Raw genomic sequence first — 17,100 nt, forward strand, 5'->3', positions numbered from 1 at the left:
TTCAAATGCACTATGTAGTTACCCAAAGTCTGTATATAACTATTCATGAATAACAACATAGCACTTTCACGTAAGAATGATACTTTCTTTGTTTTCTTTGAAACCACGACATGCACCTTGCTTTCTACTAACCTCTGCGACACTAAAAGGTAAATATGTACGTTATTTACAGATATTTGGATAAATTATTGGATGATCCTAGCATTAGGATACAAGACGCAGATAGAATATTCGAATCAGTGGCAAAGAACAAAATTGGAACCTCCATTGCATTCGATTTCTTGAGGAAAAACTGGAACGATCTTTTGAGCCAGTAAGACATACGATGAATTAAATTATATGATGTGAACATATTTTTTTATAGCTTTGGGGATGGATTCAACATACTGGCTAGAATGATAAAATCTTTGGCGTTTCAAATGAATACGGAATTTCAGTTGTTGGAGGTAAGAGAACTACAAATTTACACACATAAACCTATAACTATTTAGGTGTTTCAATCGATTTTTACTTCTGTTGCATTTGACAATAAGAATTTATAGCTTTCAAGCTACTTTTAGTTTTCTATTTACTTTTGTTGGCCTAATACCTACTTCATGACTAATAATTTCATTAGAACTAATTGAAAGTGTTGGCATTATAAGAGAAATTTCACAAATTAATTTGATGGGCATGTAATAAACCAATTACCAGAAAACAGATCCAACAGAGAGGAAAAATTCAATTCTATTCGGTCATTCACTAAATCTGCAGAATTGTTTAATGTATAATTTACAAGCACACGAAAAGATTCGAGTTTGCAAATTACATGTCTGGGTCGGATTGGGTCTTCAAAAACTACTTTGATTTTCTTTTATTCTTAGTAAAAAGGTTCTCCATGTTTGGCCAACATAACGTTTTGTACAAGAATCACAAGTCAATTTACTTGATTTATCGTACACTGAAGTTTTGTCTTTATTGCTTTTAAAAACTTTGCTCTAATCGTTATTTGTTCTGTTAGCTACGTTTAAGTCTTTCTTAAAAAACGAGAGATGTTATTGATAGAGGGGTATGAAATAAACCAATTACTGGGAAAAATGTAATTAATGAGAGGTGAAAAAGCAATTATAAAAATTATTTCTCTAAATGCATAAAAACGTTTGAACAGTTAAAGGATAGGCAGTGTTCACATAATGGGGAATGTTCCTTAGTTGGGTTATTACAGCAAATGCAAGTTTGAACAAAATAAAGTAGAGTTTAATTCATGAGTTTTTCAAATTCACTTCGAAAAGTATTCAAATTGATGTTTCAAATGTTGGTTTTAACTTTCAAATGGATTTGTTTCTAATTCACATATTGGCAACAGCGCCTAGAACTTTACCTGCCATTCCTAAAAATATTTTGCCTTGCATATAATATATCAAGTTGAAATAATTTATACCTACCTAGATATTCTAGTTTAAAAAAGGAAAATTATCTTTACAAATCAACAATTAAGGCAAAATATAAATTATAGTTCAATACCACCTCCACAAGCCACATAAACAACAGTTGTTTTGTTATTTATTTATATAGACGAAGTTAGGTTAGATGTACAAAATGTCATATGTCACAGAATGTCTCGGAACTCGGAAAATAAGTAAACATTACAGCACGCCTCTGAAATATGTCATCTTTGTTTGTCTCATACAGGTAACAGATTCATTGTCCTTTATTAGCTATAACCGATGTTGCCAAATGGTGAAATAGAAACAAATCCCTGCGTTCCTCTTTTTAAGGTATTTAAATAATTTTTTAAAGGAAAAGGTTGAAATGATAAGTTTAAAATGCGTTGTTTTAGAGCTCTTTTATGAAAACTACTTGATTTTCGTCAGGAGGAACATTCCCCATTCTCTATGTTTAACCGAGTATGTCACGGAAATTCTGAAATAACAGTGTAGAAACATTTCGAATCTTGTTTTAAATATTTATTTCCTCGAACATACAAATTTGTAACATATCTCTCTTTGACACTCATCTTATTTCGGCTTTGATTTCTTTCATTATTATTATGATATTGATTTATCCAGCAGTGACTACCTTTTTATCATCTATATGAGGCTGGTAACTAACCATTCCATTTTTTATTCTAAATCGAGTTTTCTATCTTGGGAAAGTATTTAAAAATGATAAATTTATCCTTTACTGTTATCCTTCCGTCGATATTTTTTTGCCATGCAGAATATATAATCTTTGAAAGGTAAAAGACGCCAACTGTATTGGTAAAACACGTGTCGAGAATAGTATTACAGTTCTGATGTTTGGGAAAATTGGTTGTTTTGAAGTAACTTTTATCCAATATATCACAACATTTCAACAAATATTCAAATGATCATATATTTTCAGCTGGAACGATTTAGAGACAGCATAAAGCATAACATCAGCACAACAGCCAGTGCGTTCGATAGTGCCATTGAGACTGTGAAAGCTAATGTAAAATGGATGGAGAAGAACTACCATCAAGTGGAGCAGTGGTTACAGAAATATAAGGATCACTATGATTACGTTTAGGCGGCTTCCTCTGAAATTTCAATTCAAGCAGTGCTATATCGAACACTCAAGGTCAAAAAATGAAAATAGGTGCGAGGCAATTAGTCCAATTTAGTAGATGAACTATGCCGATTCTGTGACACCGGAAATTCAACTAACAGAAGCAATGCACGAAAAACGGTAGAAAACGCACTGTACTTCATTGCTTCTGTTATTTGAATTTCCGGTGTCACAGAATCCTACTTAATTTACATTTTAGGAAATTATACCCGATTGAAAATTTTTAAATTCATCAAGTGCTAGGTTCTATGTGCGCCCTTTTTATTTTTTCCAAGATGAAATGTCCGTTACAGAGCACCGCTAATATATTTCAGAAAAATAATGATGTGGTGACTATCACACTTATCAGTTCATAGATTGATATGAAATCAGCTAACTTTGCTATTCATCTTTATATTAACTTTAAAATCATAGTGAATTCAGTTGAAAACTTTCATATTAGACACTCGTATCTGCGAACAATTCAAATTCTCGATTTGAATTAGTTTCATGAACATATTTCGAATTCTGTAGCGTTTATTCTGACTTGAGAAGACTGAATTCCAATTTTTGTACAGACCTATTCGTGCGAATCTCAAGTAGGCACTGCTAATTATTCTTAATAATCACAGTATTTTAGCCATGTAAATTTTGCCTGAATAATTTTAACTGCAATATGTGTTATTATCTGTTAAGTGAGAATAATTTTAGTAGCTAATTAATTTATTGTATATAATTATGTATTTTTTAATTTGATCAAGCAGTGGAAATGATTAACCCTGCTACCTAATGTAAAGTGAAACACTGGTGTTAACTCAAAGTTTCTTCGTGGTCATTTCAATGGTATCTGAAGAAATTGTCAACTGATGTTTGCATCGCAAAGACGAGAGTATTTTCAAAGGAAAGATCCTCCGGTGCGATAGCAAACAAATTATTCCTATTCTTGATAAACGTTTCCATCCTGTACATGTAGTTCTGAAAAACTACTTTCACAAATTATTGTTTTTGAGAAAATGATTATTCTGTGCCCCGATTTGAAATATTCCAAACGATTTCTACGTTGAAGATGACACCCTCAATCTGAGCAGGAGCAGAACACAGATTCTAACCTAACTTATTGAATCACCCTTCAAAACCACATTCTTGAAGTTGAAACATCACTGTCAAATGCCATCAACGAATTCGCTTACCTGGAACATTACGTGAATACTTCTCTCCATATCACACAGGAAGAATTTTTCAGCATACAAGGTTGGGTTGATAAATAGTACAATATGGTGGACGACAAACTAATTCCTGTGTGCCGCGCTGGATGATCGTGTCGGAAGAGCGCTTTTTTCTTGAAGTGTGGTTACTTAGGCTTCAGATCAGCATAGAAACGGTCCAGTAGCTATGCATAATCCTTTCCGTCGAGAGTTTGTCAAATTCGAAGCAGTCGATGTAGATTAAGCCTTCAGCGTCCAAGAAAGCTGCAGCCATGACCTTCTTGATGGACAAGCAAACATACTTTGCTTCCTTTGTTAAATTGACCAGAATTTGTTTAGTATTGCGACTGATTTATGTACTCTAGTGCATCAATAAGTGAAAAGTAGTAACACCTTTGAAATTGTCTGACATAACGTTTGTTGTCGACGGATAGCATTCATAGTGCACCCACCTGCCCTTCAGATGGCCTAGAAGCTCCCCATCAAAATATTGATACAACTGCCTTTGCATTCAGCTGTCCAGTATTTTATAATTCGGCGTTTATTCCATCGTTTTCTTTTCAAAAACAATCTCATGACTACACTATACTCGAATAATAATGTAAGAGTTTTTCTCTTTCAATGATACCTAAACACAACAACATGATGGTGTTACTGGTGGCGCCCTCTCTTGTCTACTTGGACTACTTATCCCAGCCTCATACTCTCAGTATCTGAGGTCACTTGACCGACCATTACCTGATCTCGGAGAAAACTTTGACTCAACTCCACTAACAATATGATGTCCATGGGCTTAATGCAATAGGTAATTATTTTTGAATTCATCTCATACGCTACATCCCAAATCTCTTATACCAAACTTCTTATACAACAAATAAACGAATTATGTAAATATAGTGTCTTTCATTTCATATTGGGACTGTATCTAGAGAAAGGTTATCACAAGAAACTAAACACTGAAATATAGTGAAACAAAAATTACATTGACAAAATGCTAATCTTTATTGTTCGAAATACAAATGAAAAATATTGCCTATCGGAAGTGTTGGGACACTGGCAAAATCCAAATTGCGTCTGCCGTAAGTAGTTCTGGGATATTTTCAAACCGAGAGCGGGTCCTTTGTCATTTTCAAAAGTTTATTCTCATCTAGAACCCGCACCCTGCTCGAAATTATCAGTGGATATGGCTTCGGAGGAAATAATTTACAATAAATACATAAATAATATTGTCAACTGACAACGGCATCACAAAAATATACAAAATGGATTGGTGATGTAGCTTTTTGCACTTAGAGTAACAATGTATCACAAAAATTGGCAACGTTATGATTTGCAGCTTTAATACTATTATATCGATATTTGAAAAATACTGTAGCAGATAACTCAATAGTATAAAACTATTTATTCTTCAATACTGTACATAGTGTACATCAAGAATTGAACATTTGTAAAATAAACTATTCCAAGTAAACACTTCCACAGTTTGATAATATAAGCAACATGCTCTTCAGTATAGAAAATATTGGGAAAAACTGCTAACTTTCGGATGTTTTGATTTTTGTATTTCTTGGTTCAATAAACCAATGAGCAACATGAGCAAAAAATTTGAAACTCATGCTTCGCATGAATAAGTATGTGAAAATGCTACAGAATATTCTAATATCAACAAAAATATTAACATGGATTATACAGCATTTTATGATCAACAGTAAAGAAACTAGTACTTTGGCTACCTATTGTCCATGACAACCTGTTTGAAACTTTGTACGCCTGTAGACATTTGGGATTTGACTTCGTGGTTGCCCAGAGCTGCAGTGCCATCTTTGGCTATGAAGAGTTGAAGACCTGATGCTGAAAATTAACGAAGGTATTATTGATTTTGCACTCAGCGGAGCATACCACATGGAATGAACAATTCATAACAACATCCAGCACAATAAAATTGGTGTACCTCAAAGCGCCGTCACGGGGCCAGTTTTATTTACCCTTTGTATCAATTAGCTACCAAACATTTCATCAGATACCTTTTCCCGTTCATAAAACACTTCTGTTCACAGAAAAAGACGAACGTATTTTCAAAAAACTCAATTCGATATATCTATCTGGATGGTACTGTCGTAATTCTTCATTTCTCAATCCATGCCAGATAACAATTCATGTATTTTCAGTTTCGTTAGTGTGACAAAACTGCAGATTTTAGTCTCAAATTAAAAGATATGTTTTTATGTACGTGACTCTTGACGTGTCCTATAACTCGAATGAGATTTTTAAATGGTGTGGACAAATTTCTATACCACCAAACTGAGACTCAGAGAACGACTACCTAAAGCATTGTCAAATGCTCCTTCAATTTCTTGATATTGAAGGAGCATTTGACACTGCACTACCTAAATCTATAGGATTGTCTCTGGCTAGAAAGGGTGTAGAATCGACCATAACTGACTGGATCTATGCCATGCTAGTAAACAGAACTGCAACTACGACTCTTCAAGGCGAGGATGTCTCCCCTTCTGTGATCGCTCCTGGTGGATAGTCTGCTTGATGCCCTCGACAGAAGAAAAGTTAATCTGCAAGCTTATGCAGGGAAGGGTAGCTTGTAATATCCTCCAAAGCGCGTTGGACGTTGTTCACAGTTGGTGCCTGAGGGAGCAGATGTCTGTTAACCCCAGCAAAACTGTGTTAATCCCCTTCACCAAGAGAAGGAAATTGGACGATCTAACGCCACTTTCCCTCAATGGTGTGGTCATTCCATTTGGATCGGAGGTGAAATTGTCCATGTGGCATTGTTGCATTGGCATTGCCCTTGATAAAAGACTCACCTGGCACGCTCACTTGGAAAAAGGTTTACACAAAGCCAGACTGTCTCTATGGACATGTCGAAGGATTTGTTTTAAAACTTGGGGTTTAGGTCCCAAACAAATCCATTGGATTTATGTGATGATTGTCAGACCAATGATCACTTATGGTGCAATTGCTTGGTGGCTTTACAGAAAACGGCCCAAGCGAAGCTCTCCGGCTTACAGAGACAGGCTTGTCTGGCATCAGTGGTGCCATCAGTACCACACCGTCAGCGGCTATGGAGATCCTTCTAGATCTACCTCCTCTCCACATTTATTGGAAAGACAGGCTAGATGGACTGCATACAGACTTGTGCACATTGCCAATTACACAAGTCGATTCAATGTAGAGTGCAACAGACTGTTGGTTGACATTGGAAGTCACAGCATTCTGGAACTGACCTCTGACTTTATGCCTCCAACTGTCAACTACGAACTGCCTTATAAAGTAGGTACTATTCCCGAGTAGAGAGGACTGGATCCTGCGGGAGAAGGAAATATCAAGAGCAGATAGTTGTTGGTTCACAGATGGATCAAAAACACCTTCCGGTTCTGGTGCAGGTGTTTTCAGTCGCAGACCCAGGACAGAGTTATCTACCTGCCTAGGCAATTTTGCTTGTTAACGTATCCATTCAACCAAAAAAGAGCCTCGTCGCCGAACACAATTTTTCGATAAAAATGTAGATCTTCCTCCAACTTTGCCAGCACCTATTCACCAAATGTTAAACCTTGTGGGAGGTCGTGTGGCTTCAATTCTTGCACCAACTGTATCTCATAAGGTTTTACACCCAAATCCTTTTGCAAAATTTTTCACGTAGTGGAGTAACAGAGGCCTAATTGCTGCGAACGGCGGCGAATCGACATTTCACGGTCATCACGAACACTGGCGGATACAGCCGCAATATTTTCTTCGGTCCTCACTCTACTTATGAGTGTTGGTGATTTAATGTCCAATTATGTGAACTGGGTTCGAAATTAAGTCACAAGCTTTGGAATAGCTCCTTCAGTAGGTCGACGAAACCGCCCATAAATTGAAAGAAGTGCACGATGCACTTTCTTCACCGAGCATGAATTTTGATAATAAAATTCAATAATTTGCAAGCGTTGTTCATTCGTAAGTCGATTCATGGTTGAATTATAGACCAAACTGAACAAGTTTGACAATGACACAAGACACGATTCACGCGTGATCTGTCAAAAACAGTTTTGCCAAAAATATACAAGCAAAAAAATCACTCATTATATAAATCAATATTCTCGGGCAACCAAATAGCTTTGGAAGCGCTTGGCTGTTCAGTAACGTCCAATTAATAGGTCAACTGACTCTGTACCTATCCTGTTGTTTGACCGAGTTCCGGGTGAGCTACAATAAACCCTTGCACCTGTGTGAGGAATAGACTACCTCACACCGAACCTAAGAAAATGCATGTACATCGAGTCTGAAGACGTCACAATTTGATAAAATTTATATTTCAGTTTTGTATGTATTGATATTTTTGAGATTTATCTTTCGACGGGATTATAACATGTTTTTGAAATAATATTATCATTTGCTGTTTTGTGATGGTGATACGTTTTATGAACTTGTATATGGTAAGAACTAATACATTTGAGAAACATTCGATTCATGTCTCATTTCTCTCAAATACTAGGTACTTACTCTCAGCCGAGTCATCGGGTGGCTCAAGATTTGTACTTTTCAACAGTTCCTCTATCAAGTCGTCAGGGTTCACTCTGGTGGTTTCCACTCTTCCGGAAACAGCACTGTCGGGATCTTGAGATTGGATCTTTTTCCGCCTTTCGTATGCGGCTTTGGCCCTGTCCAGGGATCCAGTTTCGGAAAGCACCAAACTACTAGCACTGGGATTTCTAAAACGAATACGGATTTTCAAATAGCGATTGAGGTTTTGGAAAGAATGGTGCGATGCAAGCACATAAACACAAGACTTGGTTGACAAGAGCAGCAAAGCATCAAAAGCGTTCAAACGTCCTGGTTTGAGCCCTTATGGAACAGTTCCACTGTAATTTTTCATTGAAATCTTTGGAATGTAAGCCTACCTTGAGGATCCATTCTCGAAGCTCTTTTTGGAGTAACAATTCTGATGGAAAGTAACAGTAAAATCATATCTATTTATTTTTGATCTCTTACACTTTGACGACTACCTACCTAGAGTATACAAACAAAGTAAACAAACGTGCTCTACTTACAGATGGATATTAGTGTACAATCAATTGGAATCCTATGAACAATAAGTATTATTCCTAGGACCCGATGCTGATGATACATATACATGCATTAATTTTTGAAACCTTCCCAAGAAGTTATCTCGAAATGAAAACATCCATCGCTGCGTCATTTTTTTTGTCTTTTGCAAATCTAATACAAAGTTAACAATGTAAGTATGAAAGTATCAAGTATAGAATAAAGAAAATAAGAGGATTTTTCTCCAGAGTTTGTACTTTACCATAAAATAGACCGGTTCAGTTTTCGAGAAACTTCTACCAAATGGTTTCAAATAATGTAGAAATGGAAATTTTTCACGGCAAGTCGTCAATAAAAAGTAGCACAAGTTGCAAAATGTTAATCAGGTTTAGAGTTGTCGACATGAGCATTAATCTCTATTCATACAGAGTGTTGATGTTGGACATTGAGATTTTAAAAACTAAAAACCAGATTTAGTAAATGTACTGTAACGAATCTGAAGCCGGTCCTGACCGATATCTCAGCCAGCAAACACATGACTCACCGCGAACCGCCGCGAAAAGTGTAGATGAGTACCGAAACCACTAGAGGAATCTAGAACAATCATTACCGATATAAAAGGTCGGGTCCTCGCTCAGAGAGGAAGTCTGTATTCAGAAAGCGAATCAAGCGGTAAACAAAGAATTCGAACAGTGGAGATAAATTAAGCGTTAGTTGCTAAGTGTTGAATATAAATTAGTTGTGATAGTGAAATATTGTTAAAAATAAACGTGTTTAAGGCAGTAAATTCTTTAATTCGTTAAAATTGGTGTCAGAAATGGGATGAAGAAGGCCTATGACATAAAGGCGAATGCTGGAGGATTCGAAACCGGTGACCTAGTTTGGCTGTACAATCCTAAGCGACGCCGTGGTTTATCACCGAAGTTGCAGAACTCGTGAGAGGGTCCCTACAAAATCATGAAAAAGATTAATGACCTCGTCTACCGAATCCATAAACCAACTGGAGGAAAGCCTAGGGCCGTCCATTTTAATAGATTGGCTCCTTATGCTGGAAATCACGACCAAGTTTGCGCCCTCAGACCACCAGAGGATGAAATGACGTTCCAGCAATTCATGTCCTTATGCTCGAACGGACAGGTCATACATGGGGTAACTCGAAAAGAGCTACGAGACATTTTGAAGGTTCCAGTTGATTACGCACTAGCTCACTGCGTGGCAGAGGAACTCCAAATATCCAAGGGTATCACTGTGGTATTCAATAAGAAATTCGGTCAGCCCCAAACATTACGAGAACATAATCCTGAAGTCGGACGAGTGCTACAGTTGAAGAAGGGTCAGAGAAACATTTTCTACTTGGTGACCAAAAAGCATTCTCGAGACAAACCGTCCTATGAAGATGTCTGGAGGAGTCTTACTAGACTGAAGGACACGATGCTCAACCAGAATTTCGTAGACTTGGCAATCCCGAAATTAGCCTCTGGGCTCGACTGGAGAATTGTGAGAAGCATGTTGGAAACGATATTCACATCCAGCGGCATCAAGATTTTGGTGTGCGGTAACAATCTTCCACGACCGAGCATGAAGACTGTGGAGTGTTACTTCCATCGAACTTCACAGTGTAGATATGGGGAGTCCTGCAGGTATCGACACACGCCAAGGATGACATTTCGGGGCGAAACGTCTCTAAGAAGGGGACAATGTAACGAATCTAAAGCCGGTCCTGACCAATATCTCAGCCAGCAAACACATGACTCACCGCGAACCGCCGCGAAAAGTGTAGATTAGAACCGAAACCGCTAGAGGAATCTAGAACAATCATTACCGATATAAAAGGTCGGGTCCTCGCTCAGAGAGGAAGTCTGTATTCAGAAAGCGAATCGAGCGGTAAACAAAGAATTCGAACAGTGAAGATAAATTAAGCGTTAGTTGCTAAGTGTTGAATATAAATCAGTTGTGATAGTGAAATATTGTTAAAAATAAATTTGTTTAAGACAGTAAATTCTTCAATTCGTTACAGTACCCTTGTTCATTTCAATAATTTTTAATTAACATGAAATTTCGGTTTATATCAACATATATCTGAATTTCTAATGAAAATTTGCCGTGAAATACATTCCAGTTAGTTAGTTTACAGAATAGGTTACGAAATAGAGCCAACTATAGATAAATAGGAACATGTGGTAAGAGAATTTCGTGACGCCATTGGAAGAAAATAACTTGTTAGTAGTTTTGATAAATAATTCATTTATTGTATCATTTTCTTCACTGATGAATTTGTTTGTTCATAATAAAAATGTCTAGACATCTAATTTGTTGTTTGAAAACTTGTAAAAGCACGTAACTAACACTTGCAATAGATAAATGGTTTTCTTTAGATTTTCTAAAGATGTTTTACTGTGGTCATACTGGTGATTGGAACCCAAATACCTGTGTTCTGTTTAAAAAAAGTAATATTGAGACAAATTGTAAGAACGCTTTTGAAAAATAGTTCGTAAACTTTAGTCGTACCACTCTTTGAATTAAATTATTACTATGTTGAGCCATTTTCAAAAAAAAAATTCACAAATCAGGAGTACCCACATCAGTTATATCGTCTTGGCTTTTCTGAACGCTGAACTGTAATCACTAACTTTTAAATATGACCTAATGGATCGCTCTGAATCAAAATTTCATGGTATATATTTTCATAATCATCTTGTCCTTCATCAAATCATATACATAATAAGAATATTTTATTATTATACTTACTACCAAGTGAAATGTATGTATATTAGCGGTGCCTACATTAGTAATTATCTTGGATATACATCACTTCAAATTTAGCGCTATTTTTCATCCAATGACGTCATAAACATGGCGACCAAAATTGTTGACATTCCCCAGCCCCTCCTATAAACTAACCTTGGTTACAACAAAGCGATGGACAAACAAACGCACAAGCAAACAAAAAGACATCGAGCACTACCAGGCAAAGACACTAACGTCGTGACGCTGGGACGTCTCAGTGATGTCGGGTTTAGTGAATCGGATGAAGCATTGGTTGTGATGGTGATTGTGGGCTGATCGTCGTCGGGACTGATCGCCACTGGGGCTAGCTTACCTCCGGGAGCCCCGTCTAATAGCTTCCGGTGAGGCACCCTGCAAATCGACATCCAACAGACCCCAATGAGGTTATTGATGAAATAACGTGATTAGCATCACTACACAATTTTGAATATTGTGATTACATCATTTTCAACTACTGATGATGCTAACTTGATTAGAGAAACGTTCGTTTTCTTCAACTTGTATGATTGATGACCTAATAATTTAAAATAACTTTCATCTAATTTCTACCAAGATTTTCAGTAATATAGCTATAGGAGTTCTCGCCCATCCTTACGGGAAAAACACGTGTAAATTTGAGCAGGTTCATTCTGGACCTTTTTGGACCTCAGACCCACTTCACACGGAAGGGGCAAAGGTCAACGCCTCGTCTCTGCCAGATATCCATTATATGTAAACTGAGCCTTAGCCTTCGAAGCCCACTTCAAACCACATCCACTTCTTCCGTCATACAGTCGACCAATCAGAAGCTATCACGCGTACAGCGGGAAATTCAAATCCAGTAGATGAACAACACCGATTCTAGCCCACTTCAAGGTCGTGCGTCACTGGTAAGTGTTTCAGGGAGAAACTTTAGTGAGTGGAAGTGGTCTGAAGTAGGCTTTGAAGGCTAAGGCTCAGTTTACACATAATAGATGTCTGACCTTTGCCCCTTCCGTGTGAAGTGGGCCTGAGGTCCAAAAAGGTCCAGAATAAACCTGCCCAAATTTACACATGTGTTTCCCATAAGGAATGGGCGAACATTTTCAAGTACTACTTGGGTAGAAATTGGACAAAAATTATTTTCTTTATACTGCTGATTAGTCTGTAAATATACCAGTATAAAAGACAAACATGAAGGTAGTAATAGAAAAAAATCATTACTCAAGAAAATAATAATTGAATTGAAAAAGCTTGATACGCGATTGTAAACATGAAACATATACGAAACAAATATATGAATTACCTTCCCGAAAGTAGTAAAAGATAAAAATTAATCTGGTTTTTGGTTTGGTGGTCAAACATGAAACAGGCGACAGACATATCACATATACACACCTTATATACCTCAATTCGTCAAAAGTTACATATTCCCACAATGTAATAGATAATGTTATGATCTGACCCGTTACAATTTCCACAAAAGTTTTTTAATTCTAGACGGTACTACCTTCGCTAAACGTGTCTAGAATAAGAAAAATGTGACATCTTGTCCCGTTCAAAAGTTAAGAGGGGGGAAGAGCTTTTTACTACCGCACTGTTTAGTTATTATCAATTGAAGCTAATAATTGTAAATGGCATAATCTACCCTAAAAATAGTAATCTGCAGTATTAGAGCATAAAAAATATTAGTAGGTTAGAAACAAAAATATGTGCTACGTGTTCAGAAAACATTGAAAATATAAGTGCTTCATCAAAGACCGTCAAGAATGTTTATTATGCATTAATAATAATAATAATAAGTCAAAGGTAATTTGTGATATACGTACGATCAAGCGAAGCCCAATGCCAGGTCTGGAAATTCTTGAGTGGTTTGTGAAATTAAGGAGCAGAAGAGGAGAATGTGAAAGAATGAAAATGCTAAATAAATTCATCAACTTTATTGATACTGATGACCAACTATTGATGGTGAGCCGGTTCAACCACAAATTCAAACAGGGTGTCTTCAAACTTGATTATTTTCATAGTTTCGCGTCTGTTGTTCAACATTATCGATAACTACTACACCCACAAGCGAAAAGTATAGAAAAATCGACTTTTTCATTTCGTAATTCCATCATCAATTTAAATGGTTATTATTTTTCAAACTTGCTACTACTAATAAGTGCATACAGAAAAACTACAATTTTAATACAAAATATAACGGACACATGATTTTTTCAAGTCTACAGAATGAACAGAAGGCTCAAACCACATGATAAATGAGGCGCCTTTAAAGCATTTTGAAAAATTAAGAAACGTAAGAAATAATGAATTCGACGTTCTTCAATTTCAACCCTGTTTGAACTCATGTTAAATTATAACTCAGGTTAATATCTCAAGGAATAATGAATATTACTGATTGAAATGAAGGTTTAATGAAGTAAGAAGAAGCATTTTCTCTGATATCATCAAGAGTTCTCTTGATCAAATGACAGATATTAAACAGGTAGAGTATGTCAATTTTGTTCACTTTCAAGTATTACAGTCCACTTTGAGTCGTAATCTAAAGCACAATAAACGTTTTCAAACAGAAATGAATTGTTTCAATTTCAATACAAATGAATTCTGAAAGAATTGAAAAAAAAAAGTAATTTCTATGTAATTTAATGTTCATGAGGAAATTGGATTTTTCCTACCGGTTTGTGACATAAAAATATTCGAATGGCAGATATACAGAATCGCTTTCCAACTGATTTTTAAAATTTTGTTTCCCTTTTTAAGGAGTGCTCCATACACTATATATTATCAAAGCAGAAAGCCGAAAAATAACCTTTTCCAAAAAAAATATATATTTTTTGAATAAATCATAAAAATTATTGAGTTTTTTTTTCTGAAAACCTATGACGTAGATCATTAATTTCTTCATTCACTACTATGCTAAACCGCATAGTAGTGAATGAAGCATTCTTATCAATCTCATACAGGGTGTTTCTTAATAACATGCTAATTTTCAAGTTTTCTTTCTTCTTTCCTATCTGCAAATCTGATTCTATATGGAAACAAAATATTTCCATTGGAAAAAAATTCTAAGTGAATTAAATTTCTCACTCATTTAATTATTCGATTTTCCATCCACTAAATTCAAAATTACTATGAATTAAATATTCATTTTTATTAATATTCATTTTTTTTAAAACTATGGGTCAAATACTTTCCATGGAAACTTTGGCAAATTTAATGCATTATAACTGCTTTATACGGTTACGTTTTCTCCGTGGGTTCGATAATAATTGGCTACACTTTCCAACTCAACTCCACTACTATACTGTCAATACAACACAAAAACTCTAGCTGAGCTTCAGACTATTACTCAAATGTCTATGGCCTTGTTAGCTCACTTCGAACCGCACTTTCAACTAGACTGACTCGATCTGTCTGTTGGTAGTGCTTTTATATGCCAATGGAAGTCGAAAGAATCCGATAGAATTGTTTTCAATGCGACGCGACACCTAGAACTACCGAGAAACACATGTAGAGTTGAGTCTTAGTGGATTGACACAGACCAGCGGCGGCCGGCGTTATTTTTTCTGGGGATAATTCAGAACAATAATCACATTTACAAAAAAAAAATACAAAAATCGAGTTTTCACCCAGTTTCTTTTTTAATTTTTGCATGAGCGCGAAATCTAGTCCACTCAGAATTGTTTTCTACATAGCCTCAGGTTTTCAGGTAGGAATGAAGAACAATAAAGACCCTAATGACCCTATGTATGCATCAAAAGGCTGCTATATAATATAATATAATTTTTTACTCTAGCTGAAGGAAGCCAAAATGAAAAATTACATAGTGGTCACATTATTTAATTCCTTATAAAATTACAGTTTGAAGTGTGTCACATTTGATACTTTCCCCATTCAAATTCTAAAGGTTATTGCCACTAAGGGGCGGGGAAGACGGTACGACGGTTGATGTAATGATAGAACTCTTGAATTAAGAATAGACCTGTTTCTGCATTTTTTACTCAACGAATGTGTCTTGAAAATATTCAATCTGTTTTGTTTTTGGTGCTTCACAGTGTATAAAAAATAGAAATGGTTCCAAATTGCACCTAGTTAGAGAACAAAGAAAACCCACATATTCTTATACCAATACTTTAGTCACAGTAATTTCATTATATCACATTAACCTTGAGATATCAACTTGAGACTACGAATTGATTTGTTAGAATTGAAAAACCCAAAACGTCAAAAAGAAAAACAAGTCGCAAGTAGCGATGAGAAAGACAAAGAAGCAAAAGAAAAGAAACCAAAAAATAAAAATGTGTACTCTACCTTAGCGCAGGATGAACCGAAAGCCAATCATTTCCAGACTGTCCGGACCTCAGTGAGCTCAGGGAAGTCGTACGCGTGTCTGGCAAGCTTTTCAAAACGGGAGTGGGGGTAACGGTGGTGAGGAGAGAGGGCCGAGTACCCGAACCGTTACGATCGGTGACGCTTTTCCTTTTGGGACGCGGCGTCAAAAAAGAAAACAAACTGTCCGAACTAAAGAATCTACTACTGAAAGGCTTCTCCGGCGGAAGGATAGGCATTCGAGGGATCTGGAACTCGCTTTTGGATCTCAGCACGCCCTCGGAATTTTTCTTATTCTTCTCGATCTCCTCCAAACTCAGTCTGTTGCCGTGGCAGGGCTGCTTATCGTGGGTGGTGTCGGACTTGCGATTCTCCACCAAGCCCACACCTAGAGTATCGTCATCAGCCCTAACCCTTTCGACAACCGAAGTAGATGAAGACTTCTGCAGCTCGTTGAAATAACGAGGGAAGACATTATTAACAAAACTCACTTCCGGAGTCGCGTATTCGTCATTGCTGGAGTTGCTGACGTAACTGTTTTGGGATAGGAAACCCCTCGGGGTGGAGTAGCAGGAGAACTCGAGTTCGAGGGCGGATTTGATCGGGGTCGAGGTCATCGAGGCTTTGGGCGTGGAGAAATGTTCGAAATCGGAAGAGGGGATAGTGTTGGGGATATTGAGTTTTTTCAGGTGGTTGGGTCGGAAATATGCGGGGGTGGTGTTTGAAATGTTGCGTGCCAACACGGTCCGGCTAGGTAGGTCCCTAACATAAATAAATAAAAATATGTATTGCATGCATCCGAGTAGCCCTATAAAAAAAAGCTAGCATACATTGGTTTTATACAGTGCTATTGGATGTTGATTTTTGACCGGTCGGTCCGAACTTAGAACCGATCAACTACAACACCCAATAGAAAAATAAATATAAGCCGGTGATGGAAAAATAAATGAATGCTTTTCAGCTGAAAGATTATGTACATACGTTTCCATAAGGAAAAATTGGATGAGGGGTTTTCAAAACCTTGTTGGCGTCAATTTTCGTTGAAATAGAAGTGATACAGTTGAATTGTACTATACAGTGTGGTCCACTAAGTGTGCAACAAATGGGAAACTTTTTTATTATCGATTTCTCAGAAAATTTTATTCTTGACAAACGTTGGTGCATCTTCCAAAACTATATCAAGTGAACCTGAGATGGCTTTATGACAAACACCATACAGGATAGGCCAAAA

The 17,100-nt window shown here is 36.6% G+C and overlaps 2 protein-coding genes across 8 annotated transcripts in view; one reads left to right on the forward strand and one right to left on the reverse strand.

The window, feature by feature from the left end:
• The window catches only part of LOC111505359 (aminopeptidase N), a 120,951-nt gene extending 116,307 nt beyond the window's left edge, over positions 1–4,644 (forward strand). For 3 of the 4 annotated variants that reach the window (XM_074183116.1, XM_074183113.1, XM_074183114.1), the window contains exons 13-15: positions 173–313; positions 365–446; positions 2,365–4,644. In XM_074183116.1, coding sequence (XP_074039217.1) covers positions 173–313; positions 365–446; positions 2,365–2,529 — 388 coding nt within the window. In that variant the 3' untranslated portion in view covers positions 2,530–4,644. The remainder of the gene's footprint in view (positions 1–172; positions 314–364; positions 447–2,364) is intronic. The other variant, XM_074183115.1, reaches the window with a different exon arrangement.
• Positions 4,645–4,730: 86 nt separating this feature from the next.
• Positions 4,731–17,100, reverse strand: part of LOC111505363 (EEIG family member 2) — a 75,085-nt gene continuing 62,715 nt past the window's right edge. For 2 of the 4 annotated variants that reach the window (XM_074183121.1, XM_074183122.1), the window contains exons 6-8: positions 15,852–16,631; positions 8,250–8,458; positions 4,731–5,603 (exon numbers count right to left, since the gene is read on the reverse strand). In XM_074183121.1, the coding sequence (XP_074039222.1) occupies positions 5,482–5,603; positions 8,250–8,458; positions 15,852–16,631 (1,111 nt within the window). In that variant the 3' untranslated portion in view covers positions 4,731–5,481. Of the gene's footprint in view, positions 5,604–8,249; positions 8,459–11,774; positions 11,931–15,851; positions 16,632–17,100 lie in introns of all 4 variants that reach the window. The other 2 variants (XM_074183123.1, XM_074183124.1) reach the window with 2 other exon arrangements.

This window comes from Leptinotarsa decemlineata, unplaced genomic scaffold, assembly GCF_025532065.1.
Source record: "Leptinotarsa decemlineata unplaced genomic scaffold, Ldec_3_MD MMD2_tig00026330_RagTag_RagTag, whole genome shotgun sequence".
NCBI classification, from domain to species: Eukaryota; Metazoa; Arthropoda; class Insecta; order Coleoptera; family Chrysomelidae; genus Leptinotarsa; species Leptinotarsa decemlineata.